This window comes from Aspergillus alliaceus, assembly GCF_009176365.1.
Source record: "Aspergillus alliaceus strain CBS 536.65 unplaced genomic scaffold BDW43scaffold_28, whole genome shotgun sequence".
NCBI classification, from domain to species: Eukaryota; Fungi; Ascomycota; class Eurotiomycetes; order Eurotiales; family Aspergillaceae; genus Aspergillus; species Aspergillus alliaceus.
The window spans coordinates 251,606-274,685 of NW_022474711.1; the positions used below are offsets into that span (position 1 = coordinate 251,606).

At 47.6% G+C, this 23,080-nt stretch overlaps 8 protein-coding genes across 8 annotated transcripts; 4 read left to right on the top strand and 4 right to left on the bottom strand.

Annotated features, from left to right (window-relative positions):
- sclB (putative C6 transcription factor) lies at positions 1 to 2,814 on the top strand. Its single transcript, XM_032042299.1, has 2 exons — positions 1 to 1,063; positions 1,181 to 2,814. Exons 1-2 carry the CDS (start codon positions 401 to 403, stop codon positions 2,186 to 2,188), a joined length of 1,671 nt encoding a protein of 556 aa, XP_031899272.1. The 5' UTR covers positions 1 to 400; the 3' UTR covers positions 2,189 to 2,814.
- A 1,857-nt stretch (positions 2,815 to 4,671) lies between these two features.
- Positions 4,672 to 7,377, bottom strand: BDW43DRAFT_109259 (amino acid permease). The gene is made up of 6 exons (XM_032037886.1): positions 6,562 to 7,377; positions 6,305 to 6,506; positions 6,200 to 6,241; positions 5,991 to 6,139; positions 5,477 to 5,941; positions 4,672 to 5,419 (listed from the first exon to the last, which is right to left on the bottom strand). Exons 1-6 carry the CDS (start codon positions 6,906 to 6,908, stop codon positions 4,906 to 4,908), a joined length of 1,719 nt encoding a protein of 572 aa, XP_031899273.1. The 5' UTR covers positions 6,909 to 7,377; the 3' UTR covers positions 4,672 to 4,905.
- A 202-nt stretch (positions 7,378 to 7,579) lies between these two features.
- On the bottom strand, positions 7,580 to 10,115 carry dbp4 (RNA-dependent ATPase HCA4). The gene has a single exon (XM_032042300.1). The coding sequence runs from the start codon at positions 10,085 to 10,087 to the stop codon at positions 7,700 to 7,702; it is 2,388 nt and encodes a 795-aa protein (XP_031899274.1). The 5' UTR covers positions 10,088 to 10,115; the 3' UTR covers positions 7,580 to 7,699.
- Positions 10,116 to 10,299: 184 nt separating this feature from the next.
- Positions 10,300 to 11,331, top strand: BDW43DRAFT_279422 (uncharacterized protein). The gene is made up of 3 exons (XM_032042301.1): positions 10,300 to 10,452; positions 10,511 to 10,554; positions 10,620 to 11,331. The coding sequence occupies exons 1-3, from the start codon at positions 10,390 to 10,392 to the stop codon at positions 11,149 to 11,151; spliced, it is 639 nt and encodes a 212-aa protein (XP_031899275.1). The 5' UTR covers positions 10,300 to 10,389; the 3' UTR covers positions 11,152 to 11,331.
- Positions 11,332 to 13,364: 2,033 nt separating this feature from the next.
- BDW43DRAFT_312117 (uncharacterized protein) lies at positions 13,365 to 14,765 on the bottom strand (the record flags this gene model as incomplete). The annotated part of the gene is made up of 5 exons (XM_032047304.1): positions 13,365 to 13,845; positions 13,912 to 14,288; positions 14,339 to 14,406; positions 14,469 to 14,505; positions 14,568 to 14,765. 5 exons carry the CDS (start codon positions 14,763 to 14,765, stop codon positions 13,365 to 13,367), a joined length of 1,161 nt encoding a protein of 386 aa, XP_031899276.1.
- A 1,503-nt stretch (positions 14,766 to 16,268) lies between these two features.
- BDW43DRAFT_312118 (cytochrome P450) lies at positions 16,269 to 18,026 on the top strand (the record flags this gene model as incomplete). The annotated part of the gene is made up of 5 exons (XM_032047305.1): positions 16,269 to 16,553; positions 16,630 to 16,873; positions 16,932 to 17,050; positions 17,106 to 17,864; positions 17,928 to 18,026. The coding sequence occupies 5 exons, from the start codon at positions 16,269 to 16,271 to the stop codon at positions 18,024 to 18,026; spliced, it is 1,506 nt and encodes a 501-aa protein (XP_031899277.1).
- A 1,058-nt stretch (positions 18,027 to 19,084) lies between these two features.
- On the top strand, positions 19,085 to 20,341 carry BDW43DRAFT_109329 (FAD synthase). The gene has a single exon (XM_032037887.1). It carries the CDS (start codon positions 19,200 to 19,202, stop codon positions 20,103 to 20,105), a length of 906 nt encoding a protein of 301 aa, XP_031899278.1. The 5' UTR covers positions 19,085 to 19,199; the 3' UTR covers positions 20,106 to 20,341.
- BDW43DRAFT_320132 (putative RNA binding protein MSSP-2) lies at positions 20,342 to 22,482 on the bottom strand (the record flags this gene model as incomplete). The annotated part of the gene is made up of 3 exons (XM_032049035.1): positions 20,342 to 21,113; positions 21,167 to 21,484; positions 21,977 to 22,482. The coding sequence occupies 3 exons, from the start codon at positions 22,480 to 22,482 to the stop codon at positions 20,801 to 20,803; spliced, it is 1,137 nt and encodes a 378-aa protein (XP_031899279.1). The 3' UTR covers positions 20,342 to 20,800.
- Between the last annotated feature and the right edge of the window lie 598 nt (positions 22,483 to 23,080).

A 23,080-nucleotide genomic window follows, 5' to 3' on the forward strand; every position in this document is an offset into this window, starting at 1 on the left:
TCTACACCTCTCTCCACCTTTCCCTAATTTTTCCGTTCTACGCTTGTCCAGTGGCTCCAGTGATCGCCCGCCATGCTGCAATAATCAACCCATGATGGAGACCATCGAAGCTATGGAAAACTGTCCGTCACGATCTGGGCAGTCTATCCGGATTAGCGTGTCCTGCTTTCTGACTCCTCCAATAGTGATCCTGTGCTGACTTCATTATAAGCTCCTGTAGTCCTCTGATTGCAATGCGTGGAGTTTCAATAATGACTGCCGATTGAACAGGAAACCGCATTTGACATACAGCAGAACGGCTTCTTTCTATCGGAATATGCTGCCCATGTCAATATCGACTACAACCCTCCCCCCTTTCTTGTAAATCGTGCCTTCGTCGCTAGAGGGACTATTTTGCCAGATGCAATCATTAGTCCTTCCCCCTTCATCCTTTATCACCCCAGAGTTCGGACACTCCAGACTGGATCCGGGCCCAGAGAGGCTTCCATTCGACCTAAATCGATCAATAAATGCTCGAAGGTGCAATCCCCGGGATCTTCCACTCCCTCGCTCTATGTCCGCTTCGGTCCCGGCAGAAGACCCGCAGGAGACCTCTGGGAACATCAGACGGCCCGGGCAGCCAGAGCTCCCTCAACCGGTAACGGCGGTGGAGTCTTCGACTGTATCGACGCCTACCGGACTATCATCTGCTGGACTGACAGGGCACATTCGCCCTCCAAGGACACCTCCCCCTACCACAACAATCCATGAACCAGCATACTACAGGGTGATTTCTGGACCCGGAAGCGAAGTACCTCGACAGCCATTCCCAGTCAGTGACAGCTTTACGGCACGTCTGCCGCCATCACTTAGTGTCCCAGCCACGTCCCAGCCCCCGGTGCCACCATTTTCGCAGTCCACCTTCGGAACTTCACCACCTGGGGCTGCGGGTCGCGCATTGCCACAGAAACCGACCCGGCGCACCAAGGCTCATGTGGCATCCGCGTGTGTGAACTGTAAGAAGAAGCACTTGGGCTGTGACCCTGCACGACCCTGTCGGAGGTGTGTCTTGTCGGGAAAAGAGGTAAGTTATACATGTTATCTTTTGTGGGATCCGAGAACACCACGCTTCGCATTGGAACCCATGTGGATGTGATAGGCTACGGTACAGCAATGAAATCAGTAACTAAGCGTTCAATAGGCAACATGTGTCGACGTGACGCACAAAAAGCGAGGAAGACCGCCCTTGAAAGCCGAAGACGCGTCACTCAGAACATATACATCGCAGGCAGACAATTCAGGATCATCCGGCGAGCAGCATGCATCGCAGTCAAGGCGACCTATGCATAGAGCTACATCGTCCCGCGAGCTCAGACCAATGACGGATTTGCAGATACCTGGGGGAACCCCTGGGCCCTTTGGAATGAGGGTTCCCGCGGGGCAGCTACATAGATGGCCGGGCGCTGTATACCCTCAGACCATTGATCCGTCGCTACAGATGCAGCGGAATATGGGACATAGGCGATTCTCTTCGTCCAGCTCAGTACAATCCATGACCTCAGTGTCCCCAGGCAGCTTTTTGCCGATAGGTGGAGGATACAGCCCGGTGATGGGTGCGTCCCATATGCCTATGGGGCCAGGGAGACCACTTTCATCATATGGGAACCCAGCGGTACACACCCTTTCGTCGCCACCGCAATATCATCAGCCGTATGGTGTCCCCTATTCTCCATATACGCCTAATACCAGAGTGGTCAATCGGATGTCAATGAACGAGCAGCCAGTGCCAAGGGATCCCCGTGAAAGCTTTGTGGAATCTTCAGTTAGACTGCCCCCTATCTATCCCCCCACCATTGGAAATCCTAATCCTGGACCACAAGCGCACCGGCTGAGTGACCCTTATCCAGCGACCTGGTCGCCTCAGACGCGAGAGGAACTAGTGCAGCAGGAGCCACGACAACTGTCTCATGGCCACGGCACCATTGAGTCAATCTCGCCTAGCGGTCAGATGCGCCCCGCGGCGTCAGACTTCACTTATGGGAGTCAGATTCCCCGACAGCTGGTGCAAATTCCTCCTACCCAAGAGCAGCCGCACCAGCGGTCTCCTGTGCGTGTTCGAGATGACCCGCCAGCTGCTGAAGCCGAGACCGACGGCTCAAGGCCCGCTAAAAGGCGGAAGATGGCCTTGGACGATATGGTGAACGACTGAGTACTTATTTCAATCCACAAAAGCAAACAGAATTCATGACCGGAGCTAGCATATCCATTCTTTTCCTCATTGAAAGGCCAGGTGATCCATTCTGGTATTTTGATGCGTGTAGCCGGATCTACAACAATTGATGACCTTCATGTAAATCTCCTTTGTGTTACGTTTTGCTCACATCCGATATCTAGCGGTCCAGTCGTTTCGCCTCTTTTCTTTTCTCCTTCCCTTATTTCCTTTGTTTTGCATCTGGTATAGATCTGGCTATTTTCATTGTTGTGTTATAAAACGCATACGGCCCGTTTCAGCACTATTTCCTTTGTTTGACTTCGTGAATTGCATGGCCGACTGAACTTGTTTCATACGATGCATGGCGCGTTGCGCTTATCCTTCTGGGCATACTAAAATGGCCTTAGCATTGGATTCAGTGTCATAGACGGCGTTTTGTTTTGGAGTCAGAGGGGGGAGCATCACCATCGTTTCTGCACCATTGCATATGAAAAAGGAGCATTGTATCTTCTTTAGCCTTTCTTTCGTTGTCTTTTTATTGTCAGGGGCCTGGTCATGCTGGCTTAGTGTTATATAGATAGCCTATACAGATTGTGGACATGTATGTATTATTGGAGTAGAAACAGGGTACAAAATACAAAAAATTGATTTCATTTAGCTTCTCTTATATGGATGTACTCCGGAGTACTCCTAGTACTACTAGTAGTTAACTAGTTAGGTAGTATTAGTAAGGAGCCTGGTACTAACTACCTATCTCCTGGTCTTTCTTCGCCTATGATTGGCTTCCTCTAAATGCATCCTGGACCAATCGCAACCTACGACCGGAAGTTTATTTTGACGATGGTGGATCCAGTTAGGGTTACATCTAACTTGTTCACCACGCGACGATCTACAATCTCCACTGAGAGTAACCACCTTGATGTTCAGAACAAACGGTATCTGTGGGGCCGTCCAGGCCATCATTACCATTTACCTTATCTGTCGAGACTTGTATTCTCGAACGGCAGGGGCAGATAATTCGACATCCCAGGAAGCAAGCAACATGCCTCTATCCGTGATATAAAATAAAATTATAATATCCTGTTTCGTTCCAAGTAGAGTAATAATCATCTATTATGCTTAACCAAGCGCTCATTCTAGGCCAGTTTCATCCTCTACTCAACATGCCTTCTCCGACCCATCGAGCCAACCTACCACAACAGAGGTCCCCTCACACTCCGTATCTACTTTATATAACCTACCCTTAACACCTTCTCTTCTCCCATCCCCCTCAATCAGACCTCATATCTAGATCATTCATGGAAATAGCTCCTCAGAACGAATTGTCCCCTCTCAACCCGACATCTCTTCCGATCCATTAACATAGGTGAGTCATCTCGAGTATCCCCCGCGCCCCACATATTGATATTGGAGTGCCGGAATTAACATGACCTTAGCTCCAGCAAATGAGGCAAACCCTGGGAATTTTAAATTTTATGAAGTGTGCTGCGTTGTAAATTGCAGGGACGGCCTTCAAGTTAAGGGTATAAATTGGCAGGGAGTGTCCTCGTACGTTGCAGGGTGACTATGGGAGGATTCCCATATTATGGAAGGAATTGAGACATCAAGTAGCATTAAAAAGGTCACTATGACAAGTGAAACTGTTAAAAAAAACCCCCCAAAGTAAAGCCTTTCATTCATTAGCCACCGTGGTATTAAGCAGTGGCACAGGAAGATCAGTCCTTGGAGACTCATTCGAATGCGTGGCCGATAGCGATGATCTAGTTGGAAGAGTTCCACTTACTTGCAACTTAGGAGTAAGTAGGTTGTCTTTGCCATCAAGCTTTCGCTCTTATTATGATAATTGAGTATGTATCTCCTTTTATTCACTATCATAGATGGACCGATTTTACGAGGACCTCGAAATGTTAGCTCATTCTTAGTTAGATTGATACCATCTTTAACCATGGGGCTGATGGAGACCAGGAGCAACAGACTCTTAGTGAACAGCACATGAAACCATGACATCGTTGGTAAATGTACGGTTGGTAAAGTATATCATACTCGCACGAGTGGGTACTCAGTCCACAATCTAAGGATATAACGCAACAAGACCTTGTCTTCATATATATCCTTGGCGTTTCGATTGGAAAGGAAGCTTCTTGATCACTGAGGCCACCTGTATCTGCTTCCTGTCAACTTATGTTTTGCTAAAACTATTTGAGATACCCATACACATGGATATACAGTATGGGAAGGGTTGATTGAAGGCCAATTGAGTCAGTATATTCCATGATCTAACACATATAGCGTATAATAATTTTGCAAAGATAGCCACTAGATATTATATAGTGATTATATCTTTGCAGCTGCAAGCCCCTTACGGTTCTGTAGTCCACTGTAATACGCAATAACAAGAATTCGCCAATTCGTTAGATTTAGGAAGCAAGACCTTTTAAACAAGTTCCCATTTTGCGTTGGAAGGGAATCGGAGGAGAGTGGATAGTTTAAGCATATTAGCCTCTGCGACTAAAATACACTAATTGATATTAATAGTGACCGTTGTTTCCACGCAGACCTGATTCACAGTATCGTAGGCTAGACGTAGAAAAGACACTGTCTCTTTCATTTGCAAAATGAACAAATAGAGTAGAAATTGTTACATATACCTCGTTAATCGTAAAACACAATTATTGTCTTCGCTCCCCGCAGGAAAAAGAATTACAAAGAAGATATTACATGAAAATCCACATGCTCACTTGTTTAATCCTTCCCAGGAAGCTCTTATCCTTAGTTTTCCACGAGGAAAAGAATTTCTTTCCGCGGGACGGCTCCGTTCCAGACGCATTTTCGGCGTAGATATTTGCAGATCCCTCAGGCGCATCGGTGACGTCGACCCCGTTGCTATGGACGAGATTATACCGATCAGTAATAAGGTCCATCTCGCCCCGATGAACGAAGCGTGTCCGTTTGATCAGTTTCCAACTGAGGAACATCACGATCATGACGGGGATTTCGATGTAGAAGGAAACGAAATCGACGCCCTTGAAGTGTGGGCTGAAACATTTCCAGCCCTGCACGAGGATGAGGACGCTGTTGAGGCAGATGGCGATGATAGGGCCGACTGGGTATGTCCAGTTCTTGTAAGGAAGGAGATGTTCGAGACCTTGTGCGCGAATAGCAGATCGGAAACGGAGAGATGCGATGCCAATGCAGACCCATGAAAGCTGGTTGGATACTCCGACGATGCTGTAGGGGTTTAGTTTGAAGCTCATAGGAAAAAAAATTGTTTCATGGACAGCTTACTTTTGTAACCAAGACCACAACTGGCCCGCTCCGATGTAGCTGGCACCGAAGCATAATCCACTAATCACGGACGTCGCTAGAACAGCGACCCAGGGAATTTGGAAGCGGTTTAGATGGCCAAAAAAGCGAGGTGCGTATCCGTCAACCGCCAGGGAATAAAGCAGCCTAGATCCGGCAAACAAGGCATGGTTCGCTGCGGAGATAACGCTAGTCATAAGAACGGCGTTGATGAAGCTGCCTGCGACAGCACTACCAGCCTGTTGGAAGACTATGGTGAATGGACTAGTGGCCGTCTTCCCATCCGACAATCCAGGGTAGTTGTATGGCACATTGAGGCCGACGAGAATGATAGATACGATGTAGAATAAGATAATACGCCAGAAGACGTTGCGGACTACCTTGGGCATGTTCTTTGCTGGGTCCTTAGTTTCACCCGCTGTGACTGCAATAGACTCGGTACCACCACTGCTCAATCTTAGCATAGTTTCTCTCAAAGGTTATGAGCTGGACATACAAGGCGAACGAAGCCGTAACGAAGACAGACGCAAAACCACCAATACCGCCAACAAAGGGAGCATCATCGACATAGAAATATTTATCCCCAATGTACGTGTGGTCAGTGTTCCCCCCGCAGTTGACTACAATTCCGAGAATAATGAAGATCTGGATATTGTTAGTATTTTACTTCTAAACGAACAAGGAAGCATAAAGATATGAACATACTATGATGGTAATGACCTTGAGTAAACTGAGCCAATACTCAACCTGCAGGATAGAATGTCAGCATTGTAAGTAAGACAATAGTACCCTGCATGAATGAGCACATACCTCTCCGTAAACCCTGACGGACAACATATTTAGCGCAATAACGACAACCAGGAAGATCAAACTGATCGCCCATCCAGGAAAGTTATCCGTCCAATACTGCAGTAGTAGCTGTAGAGCGATGACATCAGAGGCCGTAGAAACCGCATCATTAAACCAATAGTTCCAAGTAAGGGCGAACCCTAACGCATCATCGACGAACCGACTGAAAGGAGTCAGCACTTACGGCATCTCGGACTTTATCAGATCAACCCACTCACCCAGCAAAAGTGCAAAAAGATCCTGCCACCGGGATGAAAGCAGCCATTTCACCAAGAGACAGCATGGTCACAAAGACAATGCCACCGCAAATGGCGTATGCGATGAGCATCGAGGCCGGACCACCAGTAGCCAAGGCTTTGCCTGTCCCCAAGAATAAACCAGTCCCGATGGTGCCACCAATAGCAATCATCTGAACCTGACGTGCAGAAAGCTTGCGGGCGAGTTTATCCGCATTGATGTATTGCGAGTTACTGTCGAGGGGATCTGTTACCAACCCCGGAGCCTTGAGACCGGCATCCCCTTGAGGAGCCCGATAGGCATCTTTCTCGATGTCGTGAACTGCCATGATGTGCAATTATAAGTACACTTTCTCGGACTAGCCTCGACGGGGTTCAATAGCAGATGATGCACCCCGCGAACTCAAGTTCCCTCAGCTGACCACACAACCAGGGTCAAGGGACCTTGATGGAGAGGGTGAATAACCCGTGGAAAGTCAGAGTGTGACACTAACATGGAATCCATGTTAGTAGGACAGTCTAACAAAGCACCTGCATGATAGCTAAAATCGACCTACCCAAACCGCGATTTATCAGCTAGATACCTAGCAGGAGCAGATAGCCCTATAAAATTTCCCAATTAGGAAATTGACCCGCCAGGCCCGATCGAATCACACGTGAGGGCGAAGAAAGGCGCAAAAGAAAGCGAAGAAAAGGTATCAAACCAGTTTTTGAGTCTACGGAGGTTGAGGAGAGAAAAACCTTCTTAAGACCTGTAGACCCTGATTGTGCCATGGCTGGGGGGCAAGACAGAGCAGGCCTCGTAGCTTCGCAAAAACTTAGCGGATGACGTGCTCAAAAAAAGTTACGTACAAGTTTTAGGAACTGTGGTTACATCGCACGCGGGGTTTACCGACCACGTTTTTTCTTTGCTTTTTCTTCTTCGTTCTTCTGTAAACTCCGGGCTCCACTCTTGACATCTGCAGTGTGGAATTAAGTTTGGGCTATAAAATCTTGTATTGTTTATCATACCGACTAGGTACTTACTATATACATAGATCATGGTCATGCTTTTGATACTCCGCTAAGTAGGACGAATAAAAAAGACAGAAAAGGATATACCCATTGATGAAACATCTCTTTACCCAAGCAATCCAGTAGCCAACGACTCCAGATCTTCCAAGGTCTGGATTTGCTCGGGGGCCTTGGGAGCTGCTCTCTTGCTCTTCTTGTACTTGGATTCCACATCGCTCTCGGCGGGCTCTGCAATGCGGACCTTTTGCTTCTTGCTGGGTCGAGGTGCATCGTCTTCCCGTTCTGATGCAGACATCTCGTCGTCGTATGGAGCCAGCTGTGCCACGGCCTCCTCTGCTTCTTCCTCCGCAAGCAACTCGCGCTCCCGGGCCTTGCGTTTCTCTTTCTTCTCCCGTTTCTTCTGTTTGGCCACCTCTTTGTCCTCCACATCGGCAACACGCGTCCGCTCGGTTTCCTCGGCCAAAAACTGGGCTTTCTGATCCTTGGCATCTCCACGGGCTTTGAAATCTTCTTCGTCTTCCATTTCGTACATTTCGTGCGCGTTGCCCTCGTCGTCGTACACAAGTTTCGTTCCTTTCCCTTTGAATTTGAGCAACTTCTTCTTCGACTTGAGTAGCTTCTCCCGACGTTTTGAATCGATGACCAGTGAATCCTTGCCATCGAGTTGTACCACCTTAACACCCTTCGGCGCGGACTCTTCCTCAGAGCTACCTCCCAAGTCGTCATCTCCAGCGTCGAAGCGACGTTTGACAGACAGGAAATCGTCATCCTCATCCGCATCATCTGTTGCACCCGTAGTCTTGCTGGGATCAACTAATGTGCCATCATCGTTGATAAGTTTCGAATAGTGGTCGGCCAGAACATCTTGATTGCGCCTCTCGAACATTCTGTCGTATTTAGTCCGGACCTGCTTCTCGTCCTTCTTAGTAGTCTTCTCGCCCTCATCAGAATCATCGTCGCTCAACATGTAGGCAACTGCCCGCGATGCGTTCTTGCGCTCCTTGGTGTCGTCTCCCTTGATGAATTTAATACGGGGAGCACCTGGAAGACCAAGACTAGAAGCGAAGTCTTCCAGCTTAAGCTCCTTTAGTTTGAAAACCTCCTTGTCCTTCTGGACGTAAACCGATTTCACGTAGGAGATAAACGCCTTTTGTCCCAAATACTTGAGTTCTGGGTCCTTGAAGCACATGTTCTGAAGTTGGTCTTTGACAGTCTGCTGCTTGTTCGCCTTGATGTTGATGCGTTCGATCGGAACCTTCTTTTGCTCGAGACGTTTCAGCATTCCTGTCTCCTCGCTAGGATCCAAGAACAACACCGCACGTCCATCACGTTCATATCGCGCTGTCCGCCCGACTCGATGAATGTAGGTATCGGCGTCTTCAGGACAATCCATTTGAATGACCCAGTCGACGGCCGGGAAGTCCAAACCACGAGCAGTAATATCGGTCGAAAAGAGGACTGCATGCTTTGCTTGTGAGAATTTAGCTGTAATGTCGAGTCGTCCACCCTGCTTCTGCCGGCCATGAAGATGCATCAAAGGGATACCTGGTTGTAAATGGCGGAAAGATTCGTAAACAAATCGCACCTGCTTTCCGGAAGACATGAACACAATCGTTTTTGATTTCAAGTTACTCCGGATGAAACTCCATAGAACATCAAGCTTCTGTGGCAAAGGAGTAACAACATAATGCTGTTGGAGTGTAGAGGGAGTTGCGGAAGATGCCGCCTCATGGACAGCGACGTATTCGGGATCCTGCAAACTCAACCGGGCCAGATCTGACACCTTCTTTGTTTGCGTAGCGCTGAAGAGCAGTGTCTGGCGCTCCTTGGGTAGATGGCCAACGATGGCATCTATGGTTTTCTGGAAGCCCATGTCCAGGATACGATCCGCCTCGTCCAACACCAGCATTTGCAAGTTATACACATCAAACATAGCCGTCTGATCCAAATGTTGCAGCATACGACCCGGCGTGCAAACCAAGATATTCATTCTTCCCAGTCTCTCTTGCTCCTCCTTCAAACTCTTCCCACCAATAATCAAACCGGCGGAGAACGTATGGTAGCGACCGATTTTGCGGAGTACCTCAAAGATCTGAATGGCGAGTTCGCGAGTCGGGGAGAGGATCAAGGCGCCTAATCCATCGTGCTCAGCCCACTGCTTGCGATAAAGATTCTCGAGAATCGGGATGAGAAAAGCTAGTGTTTTGCCGCTGCCGGTCTTTGCGGCGCCCAAAATATCCCGACCCTTCAAGGCATGGCCGATCGCACGGGACTGAATATCAGTGAGGGTTTTGAAATGAGAGGACTCGAGTCCCGAAGCAGTTGGTTCAGACAAGGGAAGATCGGAAAAGGATTTGTAGGTTTCCTTGAGATCGAGTTCTTCAACCCGCTGGGTGAGAGTCGACAAATCATCCTGGGCTCGCTTGCGCTTCAAAGAATGCCGTTGTGAGGATTTCGTATGCTTCCCGTTACGGGGACCATTAGAAGGAGCCATGATTAGCTCACGTACCAGGTCGTTGAGATTTGCGCGGATCCGTAATGATCTATTTAATTTTTCTCTGCGCTCTTTCGAATGTCGGAGAAATCGCGGGCGGTGTAGCAACACTTTTTTCTGCCGGACTCTCCCCGCTGAGTCAGCGAGCGATAAGATGAAGGGCTTATCGATCCTGGAGGCATGCGACACCATTTCAATTCTCCAGTCGGAGAGTATTATCATAGCTTACGAATACATTCCTCTTTTCCTCAGGCACTGTGGGCGTCGGGATTGGTATTTCGCAACTAGACAAATCAGTAAAGATGTCATCTGATGAGCAAGATGCCCTGGATGCCCTAGAAAGGGAAGCATCCGACTTTGTTAAGGTAACGGGAGCTCTAAGCAAAAGTGATCAGAATTACCCTAACCAACTTTGATGATTAGGATGCCGAAATTGATCGTATTAGGAAGGCATTCTCGCTAGATGCGTAAGTTTACCCTGTCCAACTATATTTATTTACACTCCGGGACTAATGATGATGGCTTGTAACAGATACGCCGTTCTCGACCTCCAGCCAGGAGTTACGGAATCCGATATCAAAGTCCAATATCGGAAAAAGTCATTACTTATCCATCCTGATAAGACAAAGAATCCAGCTGCGCCAGACGCGTTTGATCGCCTGAAAAAGGCTCACTCTGCACTAATGGAGGAGAAATCACGCACGTACCTTGATGAATGTATCGCGGACGCGCGACGGTTGCTGATTCGCGAACATAAATACACGTTGGACTCGCCCGAATTAAAGACAGAAGAGTTCAAGAAGGAGTGGCGTCAGAAGACGGTGCAGGTATTGCTAGAGGAGGAGGCGCGCCGGCGACGACAGGCCAAGGCTAAGTTGCAGGAGGAAGGACGTGAAAGGCGCAAAGAAGAGGAAGAGATTGAAGAACGCAAACGGAAGCGGGATCAGGATAAGGCGTGGGAAGACACTCGTGATGAGCGCATCAGCAGCTGGCGGGACTGGCAGAAAGGGAAGAAGGGTGACGGAGACAAGAAAAAGAAGAAGAAATTGAAAGTTATAGGCTGATTCTGAAACATTTGGACTTTTACTTTAAACCGTCTAGTCACAACGACAAAGGTCGAAGGCATCATAGCATTTGAAGAACCTTTCTTATTATGTCTTAATGGAATGAATGCACTGTCACTCATCTGCGTGGGAGACAGGTAATGCTGGCGAAGATTACACAGGCTATGACTTCGAAAGAAACGCACTGATGACTTGGCATTGTCCCCCGCCTGCACACGTTGTATTCTCACTCTATACATATTGGATTGATGCCAATGCAGTAAGCCTTTCTCAAGGTCTCTGCATCTAAGGGCTAACATATAGGGGCTACAAAGATATCGAGCTTAGCAGACCTCCCACCAAAATTATTTTACCCGGTAACTGATCTTGCTTTGAAGGATAAACCCAACATCCAACAACTCTGCAGCCTTTCTCTCCTTGGTCGCCAATGGTACCAGGCTCTAACTCCTAGATTTACTCTAAATGGCCCTACAATAGTGCAAGGCAATCATTACAGTTTCTCTGGAACTTCTTTCACACCATCCTCGGCAATGTGCGTCCCGCAGTGTTAGTTCAGACCGTCAATATAGGCAGCTTGGGATACTGTCCACATGCATGTACAGGCATATGGAAGGATTCAAGCGTCCATCGAGAAGATGATATAGCCCTAATATGCGAGGCAATCCATAAGGCAGGCATCAAACATCTAGAATCCATTATAATTAAGGACCTACGAAAGCAGGATGGACGACCGTTAATGGCCCTTCTCCTAACGTGATTACCAACCCTCACAAGAATCGATGCGCATCTACTGCAGTCTGATCTCGTCGTGAATGCAGTTCTCAGGCAAATATCAGATATTCAAGGCAGTGAAAATCCAACGCCAGTCTCTCGCAACCTGCGCGAGCTCCAAGTGCTGGGCGAAACAGATATTACTACCCGTCAGTTCTTGCAGCCTGACCGTCTACTCAAAGCTGGTTTGACTCCGCTACGCTTAGATGACCTGTAGCCCGCGCTTCACTTGACTGGCCTTCGGACGCTCACTCTATACTGTCTCGCTACAGCAAGCGCCGCCCTCCGGCATAGGATAAGTCCCGCCCTATTTCAACTGAAAAACTTAGCTAGCGGCTTTTATTCTACATGTACAAACCTGGAGGTCCGGACTCTAGTCTCCCTATCAGACGCATTAATCAGTTTCTCATTTGATCTAAAAACAATGCGTTTGGTATAAACGGCAATAGAACGACTTCAACCACCGGTCTTTGGGAAGCCCTGACAAAGCACTAGAATAGCCTCGAAGGCCTTGATGTATATTATGACACTGAATGCGGCCCATTGATAGGAATGGCCATTTCAGCCCTTTACTATATATCTTACTATTGTCGCTTGAAAGAACCAACCATCGTGCTTTTTATCACGCGGAAACTATGACGTCCGGTTTGAGCTTTACTTTTGCCGTGATGCGTGCGCGGATGATTGTGTAATCCAGTATCGCCAGGAGAAATACTTCCATCCATATTATAGTCAACATTTTCAGACGTATTAAAGGTGTAGTCGTGACGACATTTCGTCGCTTGGGGAAGCTACACTAGGCATGGTACACGACTACTCTGATACGGGCCCCCTACCAAGGGTTACTATTTGTATGTCTAGACCAAGAATGGGATGTGAAGTTGGAAATCTAATATTCTGTACCGTCTGACCCGGTCCAGCGGGCAGAGAATGTTGCAGGGTTGCTAGAGCGCGAAGACCTTCCCCATGTATGTGTGCAGCGGCATCCAATCACCGACAACAATCCCAGGGTTGGATATTACAATAGCGAATGCCCGGTTGACAGGTGAATATCTGACATAGTACGCTGGCATCGGGGGGCCCTGGCTCAATGTAACACGCAGGGGTTGGCAGAGTAGGCTAACAATTCCTTATGATAAGGGTTACGGGAGATAATCTCAGCAATTTGGTTTTGCATGTTGAATGAAACAATATGCTATCATTCAACTTAGATCGGTCCTCCCTCCTCTATGTTCTTCATGACAGACTTACGTATATAATCTATGGACAATGCCTGGTTTTCCTTTTCCTTTCCAAACGCCTATCGTGCTTTTTACACACCAATTCACCAATTCACCAAAAATATGCCATGATAGAGCTATTTCCCATGCAATACGGGTCTAACTTTTAATCCCAGGATATACGATATCTTCCCCAGAACACAGTCAAACCAAATGCCCTTATCAAGGATGCTCCTCCTTCCAATCAAAATCATGTTTAACCCTAATAGCAAAAGGCGCCGAGCCATTCGCAAGCTTCACACTATCCGTCTCCTTATTATAGGTGTTAGGATCCGAATGGGCCGAAACAGTCGTGAGCACAATTTCATCCTCAGGACGCAGCTGGACCTGTGGGTCCGTGCGACTGCCTCCATATCCATCTAGTTGCTGGAACGAATGAATCTTGCCCCGTGCCCCATTCCGATGTTTCTTTCTCGAAGCCGATAGCGAAAGGCTCCCAAATAGCCGCTCGGCCTTCGAGCCGAAAAGAAGCGTTGTAGTTCTTCGCAGAAGCGCGTTGAGGGTTGGTAGACAGGCGCAGAGAATGCCGATGCAGGGCTCGATCGTGGACCATAGGTATACGTTGCCCATGACCCAGGTGATGTCGGGATCTTTTGCGAGGAAGGTCATATAGTAAATTCGAACGATACTCGCGATGGTGACGCTGTATGTACGTGAAGGTTAGCTCGCTGTTTCTATGCGGTAGGAAAGAGGTTTGGGACACTCATACAACCCACCTAGGAGGAAAATACCGGATACCAGTATCTTCTGCATCGTGCGTATTTGAAGCCTTGAGACGATTGGGATTGGTACAAGCAGTGTGATGACGTCTGTGAAAACATTCGATACTGCGTTTCCGATGTAGAATCCGTACAGGTTGATGCGACACTTTCCCCCCGATGGATGGACGAATTGAGTATAGAAGTATGACAGTGGTTGGCATGCACATAAGAAAGCGATTGTACAGCAGGCAGCGTAGCCAATGCTGAGAGATAGGCAGACCCACATCATCCAATTCATTCCGAAGATGCGGCGATAAAGGAGGATGATCGATATCTTGATCAGGGGGAGGAGTACCAAGTAGATGAAGATGTAGGCGAAGAGAATCTTTTGCTCTTAGTATTCAGCCCAAATATGCTGCTGTTCCGAACCCTTACCTTTCTCATATTCACTACATCTTCGAGCGTTCCACTCCACACATGCTTGCCCAGACCGGACTTCCCAGCTAAGGGTGGATAAGCTGTTAGCTTCATGGTAATATTGGAAGGATGGTGACCATATCCTTACCCAATATAGTTGCAGCTAGCAAAGCAGTTAACGGAATCTGTGCTGAGGCCATAAGCACGAATTCCCGCTGTCGATTGAAATGGTGAAGGATGATCTCACAAGGCACATTGCAATCAACCAGTCGTCAATCCCCAAGCCAACTTTCTGAACCCTCGTTCTTGCAATAAATCGTAATAATACAGCGATCACGGCAATAGTATACAGGGCAATGACAGCTGCATTAATCCGGGGAGTTTCATTGTCACTTAAATCAATACCAGGCGGTTGCGGCCCAAAGATATCCGTGACAGTCACCATGCTGGCAATGAGGCCGAACGTCTCATAAGGTACACGATCGAAGTTGAAGCAGTTGAAGCAGTTGTAGCAATTAGAAAGAGTCGGTAGATGACACACTAGTGAACAAGCGAATTCCGTCAATATCCATGGCGACAGATAGCCGACACTAGGCAAGGATAAAGCGTGAGAGGGATTGGTGAACAGATACGCATGAGCAGCAGAATCATCCCGGTTGACGAAATAAAAATTATTTCACTTCAGCTCCGGCAATAGCTACGCCGGACCTACAAGGATGTAGCTCCTTCAGCGCTCAATTGCAGAATTTCCGCAACTTCTATGGAGGGTGTGGTAATATGAGTTACTATACTGGCCCACCATGTAAAGTGGACCCGTGCAGAGTACTAGATTTTTTCGGTTGTCCTACCACTAGTCCTTACGGGTCTAGCCATCGATCTCGTACTTTTGTCAAGCGCCTATACTCGTCATTGTCTAGTGTAGATACTCCGTGGCTAGCTATGTACAGGCCCACAGACGCTTGATGGTAAAGTAAATATGGGAGGCTCTCTTGGGGCTAAAGTGACCACGAACCCCATACTACTTATAAATAAAAAAGAATGCCAAGCTCCGTTGTTGGTAACGTTGAGTTAATCGCACCCGTGCTAGCCCTATCAACATCCTGGCGACATACACGGACCTTACAAGTTACAATTTGGCACTCTAGGTAGGCTAGTGTAGGAAGAGAAGGGGGGCGGGGTCACTTGCAAGAAATTAAGATTATTTCTACAAATGCCTATCGGGCCTAGCAACTATCTCATCGGACTTTCGGGGTGTTTCACTAGTGACAGTTACACACTAAGTAGAGACCGCCCCGTAAAATAGGGCTAAATGCCCCCCCATCTTCGTTGTATGACAAGTGTCCCTGCCGTAATGATCAGCTTATGGCACAAGCACAGGGATGCTTCCAAGTCAGTTTATTAACGGAACCCCACTAATTGACTTCTGATGAAACCCTGTCGTGATGTTGCAACATGCCGATCGACCCTCACACATGACTGCATGTCTTTATCTCTCGCCATAACGTTTTTAGGGCCACCAGACAAAGAGAACCACAATGGAAATCCACTCTTACGTTCTGAGTTAGGTAATACTTATATCGTTACGCAGCATCAGATACCAGTTTCAGAAATCTTCCTTGGTCTAGGTCCCACTCTGCTGTGGCGGGGGCTCAAGTTCTTCGACAAATAATGGAGCAAGATGTCATGGCTCATGGCCTAACGTCAATGACATCTACTGGGCCCATATCTCCCTTGTTAGCTTGATTTCTGGCTCCATTCTATTTTCCTGGGATTGAACTACATGTTTCCTAGTGGTTGGGTGGATCAAAGAGGCAATAGAGTCCTCCTTGAAGTAACATGCAGTGTTACCTCGCCTATAAAGCCCCCGCTCAAGCTAGGTAAAAATGGAGAAAAAGACCCTGTTCTACCACATAACCCTCTCAATTCACGTATAACAACCCAAATACCTATGGATTTCGTCGCCCAAATCGTGATCTGGGGGACTACCCTTATTATCTCCCACTTGCTGTGGAATTACTGCCGGTCTCCGTTGAAGTCATTTCCAGGGCCATTCCGTGCCAAATTCACCAATGTATGGCGCTTTCAGGATGTTTTTAAGGGTCGCTGTGAAATCACCCATATTGAGCTTCACCGAAAACATGGACTTGCAGTCTGCATGGGCCCCAACGTGTTAAGTCTCTCTGATCCTAAGCTGATCAACCAAATATATTCTACTAAGGATCCATGGCTCAAAGTAAGTGATAGGTTTGTCAAAATCATTCTGGTATATACGTACAATGCCCAGAAGTTCCTCTAATACCACCTCACAGAGTGACATGTACATTGTAAACGACACCTTGGTTTCCGGGGTTCGTGTCAAAAACCTTTTCTCCTTTCAGGATGAGCAAGTTCATGCCAAGTACAATCGGCCTGTCAAGAATCTGTATTCCATGACCAGAGTCCAAGATATGGAGCCTGGCGTCGACATGACCATCAATCTTCTACTTGAAAAGCTGCACGAAAGATTTATATCAACAGGCAATACCTGCGAGATGAGCAAGTATATCAACTACTGTAGGCACCTATCCGGCTCCTATATTCCGAATCTACTACTAATACTGCCAACAACCAGTCGCATGGGATGCCATGAGCCAAATCTCTTATTCTAAGAACCTGGGGATGCTGGAGGCGGGGAGCGATCGCTTCGGGATCTTGGAAGTTTCCAACAAAGCCTTGGACTATTTCGCCTCGGTAAGCTTACAGATTTCAGTGTCAGTAAAACTTTGATCCTAACTTTCATTCACAGGTTTGCCAGATGCCAACACTGGATCTTTTCCTAGACAAGAACCCCATTCATCGCGTGGGACCTCCGAGTTTTGGATGGGTCGTAAAATTCAGCCAAGAACAGACCGAAAAGCGTCTGACAGAGGGGAAGCCGTCACAAAAGAACTATATAGACTTCCTAGATCATTATATCGAGGCCAAAAACAAAATGCCGGATATAGTGAATGATTACATCGTCCAGATGTACCTATACTCTAATATCGCGGCTGGCAGCGACACGACTGCAAGTACCATGGCCGGAGCGGTCTACTACATCTTGAAAAACCGGTCTGTGTACAACCGTCTGCGGGAGGAACTTCGCGGTGCTGGTTTATCTACGCCGGCACAGTGGAAGGAGATCCGAAGTCTGACTTATCTGGACGCCGTCATGCGCGAGGCCATGCGCATCCATCCTGGGATCGGGCTCTTGATTGAGAGGGTCGTTCCCAAGGGTGGATTCATGCTCCCTGACGGACGGTTTGTTCCCGAGGGGACCATCGTTGGCATGAATCCGTGGGTTATTAACCGCAACGAGTCCGTCTTTGGGGCCGAGCCTGATTCGTTCAAGCCTGAGCGGTGGCTGCCGGTAGAGGGTGAGACTGACGAGGCATATCAGGCTAGATTTTCGAAGATGAAAGGTACAGACTTCACCTTTGGTGCAGGAACAAGAGCATGTCTGGGGAAACATATTTCCCAGTTAGAGAGCTATAAGTTTGTGGCCACATTATTTGCTAATTTTGATGTGAGTCTTGTCCATCTTACGTGTCCGTTGCCTACACAGAGTACCTAACAAATATTGTTGTAGGTGGAGCTCGCCAATCCTGATTCTGAATGGAAAGTAACCAATTCCTGGTTTGTGAGACAGGAGAATATTCCAGTTGTCATCAAGGAAAGGAAGGTTTAAACGTTCTGACTCATCCTCGTTGCCATTGATTGGTTCTATCTGCATTGTTTTATGGCCGACAACTCTGACCTGATAAAAAAAACCTCTTTGTTTTGTTTCTTGGTTTTATTTTTATATTTTATCAGATCTATGCGATACGTCGATACAGCACCGAAGGCAATCTGAGTGGACTCCGAGGTTGTGAACTCGGTCTTCGGTGTCTCTGGCTTTTTAGGGTTGTTCCTCTCAAACAAGTCATCGATATAAAGGAATGGATTCAAAATCACGGTCTCTAGGGTTGCGCTTATTGGATGAAAGTAAATAAAGGATTCCTAACCTAGAAACTATCTTCTGAGCCGCGTGGTGCAAATATCTTCAGTATCCCCAAAAAGCAATTACATATATTTCCCCAGCGCCATGCCCAAATTATTTACAATACACCCATTTATAGGATTTTTAGATTATCGCTTAGTCTTTCTAAGCATTAGGTTCCAGACAGTAACTATATTTTAGTAGAACATCGCATGAACAATCAACTAAGACAAATTCAAGTGCCGAACAAATTCCGCCGAACAAAGCCCGAACCATAAAGTAAGAAACAAAGCCATTCACTTCATATTCGGGGGCAGAAACCGATGAATGCCCATTCATCCCACACATTTGTTCTTAATCAGTTCTCACGGTCGTTGTTCGGCCGAGATATCAGTTATAGATTCACAGCTTATCAATCATTTCCTCTATCAAACGATAGTATATTATAAACAAGCGTGACTGGTGAAGAGAGAAGCATTGGCACATGATATCCGATAAGAAAGCGGTCAACATGCGGGGCGCGGGCGATCAACCGATTCGTCCGGTCCGAACAGTCGGACCAGAAGATTCTCCAGTACTGTCATTAAATCACCCTCGGTCTTATCGACAGAATCAATCCCGCAATCTTGCAGATGTGCAAAGAACTCGTTAATTGAACCCCTGACCGAGATTATACCGGGTCCAAACCAGTGAGCATTCCATTTTTATCGTCTCAAATACCAGCGAAGGTCATTCCCACTCATCCGCATCGGTTCTAGTCGTGGAAATTGCCTCATCATCCAATTTCACCCCACCACCATCACCCCATCTCCCCTTCGATATATACACATTTATACATCCATACAACCAAAAGAAAAGAAAAAGAAAATAAACCACCAAGAAATGACCTCCACAGCTATCCAACCTGAAACCGTCCTATCGCAAATAAATGGCGCCCCCTCCGCCAAAAACATGGCCCCCCATCTCCAGCAATACAGAGACACCCAATCCACACACAACAACAACAACGACACACCCGCCCAACCATCCTCACTCTCAAACATAATTGCCCAATGCCACCACAAAGTCCACACCTTCCTTAATGAATCCCACCCCGAAGACTCCCTCCTCGCCGCCGTCCAACGCCAAACCCGCACCTCCCTCGACGTCGCCGCAACAGCCCTCTCCCGCTACAGCCTCCCCGAGCTCGCACTCTCCTACAACGGCGGAAAAGACTGCCTGGTTCTCCTCGTCATCTTCCTCGCCGCCCTGCACCCGCATCCACCACCCGAAGAAGGCGGCCTGAGCTCCATCCCTGCTATATACGCGCTTCCGCCGGACCCCTTCCCCACAGTCGAGGAGTTCGTGCGGTGGTCGTCGAACGCCTACCATCTGGATATTATAAAGTATACAACGGAGCCGCCGAAGTCCACGATTAAGTCCAGTTTTGCACACTATCTGTCGTTACATCCCAGTGTTAAGGCGATCTTTGTCGGGACCCGGCGGACGGATCCGCATGGTGCGAAGTTGACTCATTTTGATCGGACAGATAGTGGTTGGCCGGATTTTGTTCGCATTCACCCGGTGATTGATTGGCATTATGCTGAGATCTGGGCTTTTATTCGCCAGCTGGGGCTAGAGTACTGCCCTCTCTACGATCAGGGATACACCAGTCTCGGTGGCCAGACGGATACTCACCCGAACCCCAAGCTTCGTGTGGAAGCTGCGAATGAGAGTGAAGGTTCTCAACAATACCGCCCGGCCTACGAGTTGACCAAAGACATGGAAGAGCGACTGGGGCGCAATTAGTCCCTGGTCCGCTTGCGTTGAATTGGTGATAGCACTATCAAGTGGTCCATAACGCGGCAAGTCTATTGTGTGTTTTGATATTTTACATAAAGAGCGACCCGAGAACAGTGGATGGTATCTCTGTATTGGCATACCCTATTTATTCCCACGATCTTCCTGAATTCCCCCTTGTCCCCTTGACTATACCTCCATGTCCATGCTAGAACGATAGATTTCTATATACTCTTGTGGACTACTAAAATGGTTAGGCTTCCTTTTTTGCGAGACTAGCAGTGCAATTTGTATTAGACAATTTACCTAACCTTTATCATGTTGGAAAAAGGGATGTGTCTTCTAAGACAGATACAGCAAATAGCAACTCTCCTTCATGCCCATTCATCTCCGTGTGTATGACCGCCATGTGCGTGGCCCAATCGTAAAGGATACAGATTGTAGATGACACTCTGTTGACCACCATTGAACCGGGATGTTGTCAAAACAAATCAAGACCATGTAAACACACCACAAAATCAAAAAGACAACCGCAAGACGGCGGCAAAACAGACAAAATTGACAGGACAAACATGAATAGCAAAAGAATAGCAAAAAAGAGCAAAAAGATGTACTTTTGTAAAACTTTGTGACTTGTAACAGATGCTGACATGTAGCCATGGAATTGTGTATAGAGACAAGCCCGGAGTGGATCAGCCAATGATTCAGTGAACGGACCGCGGAGACTTGGACATGATCTCTCTGCGTGATGGAATAGGTGACAATGACTCAGCTTTGACATTCTCCATCCGGGGGCTGGTGGGCCCAGAACGGGATTCGACACCAGGAGAGTTGGGTAAAGCTGTCCTGGAAGAAACTGTCCTGGACGAACCGCCAGAGATGGTATCCATCCACCCCATACGACTAACCGGGAATCGTCCACGATAGACAGGCGTGTGATCAAGTATGGCTGGGCTGTTCCCGGCAGACCAGGTGTTAAGATGCGCATTGCTGGGTTGGTTCTTCACCACAGGATACCTGCTTCGCTGTTAGTCGAGGTAAAGTTTTATACATACCCTGTTGATACATACGGCGGAGAAATGGATGTCGCAGGAGTCCAGGTTGAGGCCATCCCGACGGGGGACGGATAACTGACCTGGGAGCCAGGACTGAGATGAGACGCAGTTTGCTGAAGACGATGCAGGGAAGGGGACGGGGTCGAGCCCTGGACTACCTCAACTGAGTAATTGTACTCTCCGGCTCGATAGGCACGACGCTCATTGCTTTGCTGTTTCAGTAGCTTTTGAGCCTTTGTGTCCGCAAAGCGCAAGAGTAGCTTGACACCATCGTTTCCAACAGTATTGTGAAATTCAGTCAACACTTTCTCGGCAATCTCGCGAGTCTCGAATCTGCAAATGATGTTAGGTGTATAATAACATCGACGAAGTAGTTCAGCGGACTGACCGAGCGAATCCGACTTCCTTGCTCACACCTGTCTTCTCGTCGCGGCTAATCTTCTCAGACACAACACGGTAGGGCTCAAAATGACGACGAAGATCCTGAAAACAAGGTTCGTCAGACGTATCCCCAAAAGTCAACCAAACCACATACAGCTTCAGTCCAATCGTTGGGAATGTTGGTGCAGTAAATGTTGGTCGATGTTCTGTCTTCAAGGTCCTTGAGACGCGAGTTGCGAGATTTCTGAACCGTGTTAGCAACGGTGGCTGTTCGTCAAGTATCACCAATGGCGTTATACCTGAGCAAAGCTGGCTTGATAGCCAAGATAGAAAAAGCCGCGAATGCAGTTCTCGCAAGATTCAAAGTTAAAGTACTGAACGAAGCCAAACCTGCGAATACTGTCAGTGCGGGGACAATCAATGAGGTACCGGGATGTCACACACCCTTTGCAAAGACCCGTATCCAGATCCACAATTGCCTTGCAACGATCAATCTTGCCGAAGCGGGAGGCATATGCATACAGAATCTCATCGCTTGTCTCCGGCAGAAAGCCTCGAATGTAGACATTAGTTATACCCTCGCGATTTTCAAGGCATTTGGCGAGGGTCAGCTCGGATGGGTTGGTCCACATTGCAGGCACCGCCCGTGGAATCGGAGGATCCTGCTGTGTCAGGCTCTCTAGGTCTTGGAGAATGTAGCCATTTGGAGTCTTCATCATCTGAAAGGGAACGTTGAAGCTCTCGTTTTTCTGCTCCTCGTTACAGTTCACCAAATAAGGAAGGGTAGGGTATGGAAGAACATTTGGATACATATATGGCAGTTGGGGCATCTGAGGTATCTGAGGCATTTGATCAGGAAGAAAGACGAAAGGATATTTCGGACGCTGAGCTTGGAGGTTCAGAGCGCCGAGTAGGGGGGTCAAGACATCACCCGAGTGCTGAGGAGCCATAGCTTCCTGGTGATTCCTGATCTCCTTCCACAGGAATCCAGCCAAGGGCTCACTAGCTCTTTAGATATCTTGTCAATGTATGCTCGCGTGAAGTTGTTGGTTACCAGTTTAATAAAGAAGCAATCAAACGGGGCAAGAAAGGAGGGGTATAGAATGGGCAATGACAGGAACCAGGCTAAGTGACATGCTGAGAGGGGAAAAGAGGAAGAGGAAAAGAAAGAGAAGAACACAGTATATGACAGAAAGGAAGCGAAGCTGAAAATCTCTTCATCATGAGGAAAGAGCATTGCTTAGTCCTTGTGAGGTAAGTGCCATCGTCCTGGTTGGGGAAGGAACTTACAGTCATTACCAACATCTGTCTCAGTTCGAACAATACAAGAAAGCGTGACTAGGTGGTCTATCTATCTACTTAGCCGTAGGTATTACTAGTACTAGTTGTAGCTGCGAGTAACAATATAGGTTTCCTTTACACTACTCTCAGAGATGTATTTATTAGGCCTTGGTGATAGTGATGTAAAGGATATCCTATACTGCCAGTAGTTCAATAAAATGGCCAACAATAGAGATAATTGGGTAATCACAGAGCAATATTACTTAA

Coding starts and splice junctions, on each gene's coding strand:
- BDW43DRAFT_109329 (XM_032037887.1), top strand. CDS start 19,200: ATGACCTCCACAGCTATCCAACCTGAAACCGTCCTATCGCAAATAAAT.
- BDW43DRAFT_279422 (XM_032042301.1), top strand. CDS start 10,390: ATGTCATCTGATGAGCAAGATGCCCTGGATGCCCTAGAAAGGGAAGCA. Junction 10,453..10,510: donor AAGCATCCGACTTTGTTAAG/GTAACGGGAGCT, acceptor TTTGATGATTAG/GATGCCGAAATTGATCGTAT. Junction 10,555..10,619: donor AAGGCATTCTCGCTAGATGC/GTAAGTTTACCC, acceptor GGCTTGTAACAG/ATACGCCGTTCTCGACCTCC.
- BDW43DRAFT_109259 (XM_032037886.1), bottom strand. CDS start 6,908: ATGGCAGTTCACGACATCGAGAAAGATGCCTATCGGGCTCCTCAAGGG. Junction 6,507..6,561: donor TCTTTTTGCACTTTTGCTGG/GTGAGTGGGTTG, acceptor GACTCCTTTCAG/TCGGTTCGTCGATGATGCGT. Junction 6,242..6,304: donor CCGTCAGGGTTTACGGAGAG/GTATGTGCTCAT, acceptor TCTATCCTGCAG/GTTGAGTATTGGCTCAGTTT.
- dbp4 (XM_032042300.1), bottom strand. CDS start 10,087: ATGGCTCCTTCTAATGGTCCCCGTAACGGGAAGCATACGAAATCCTCA.
- sclB (XM_032042299.1), top strand. CDS start 401: ATGCAATCATTAGTCCTTCCCCCTTCATCCTTTATCACCCCAGAGTTC. Junction 1,064..1,180: donor GTGTCTTGTCGGGAAAAGAG/GTAAGTTATACA, acceptor AGCGTTCAATAG/GCAACATGTGTCGACGTGAC.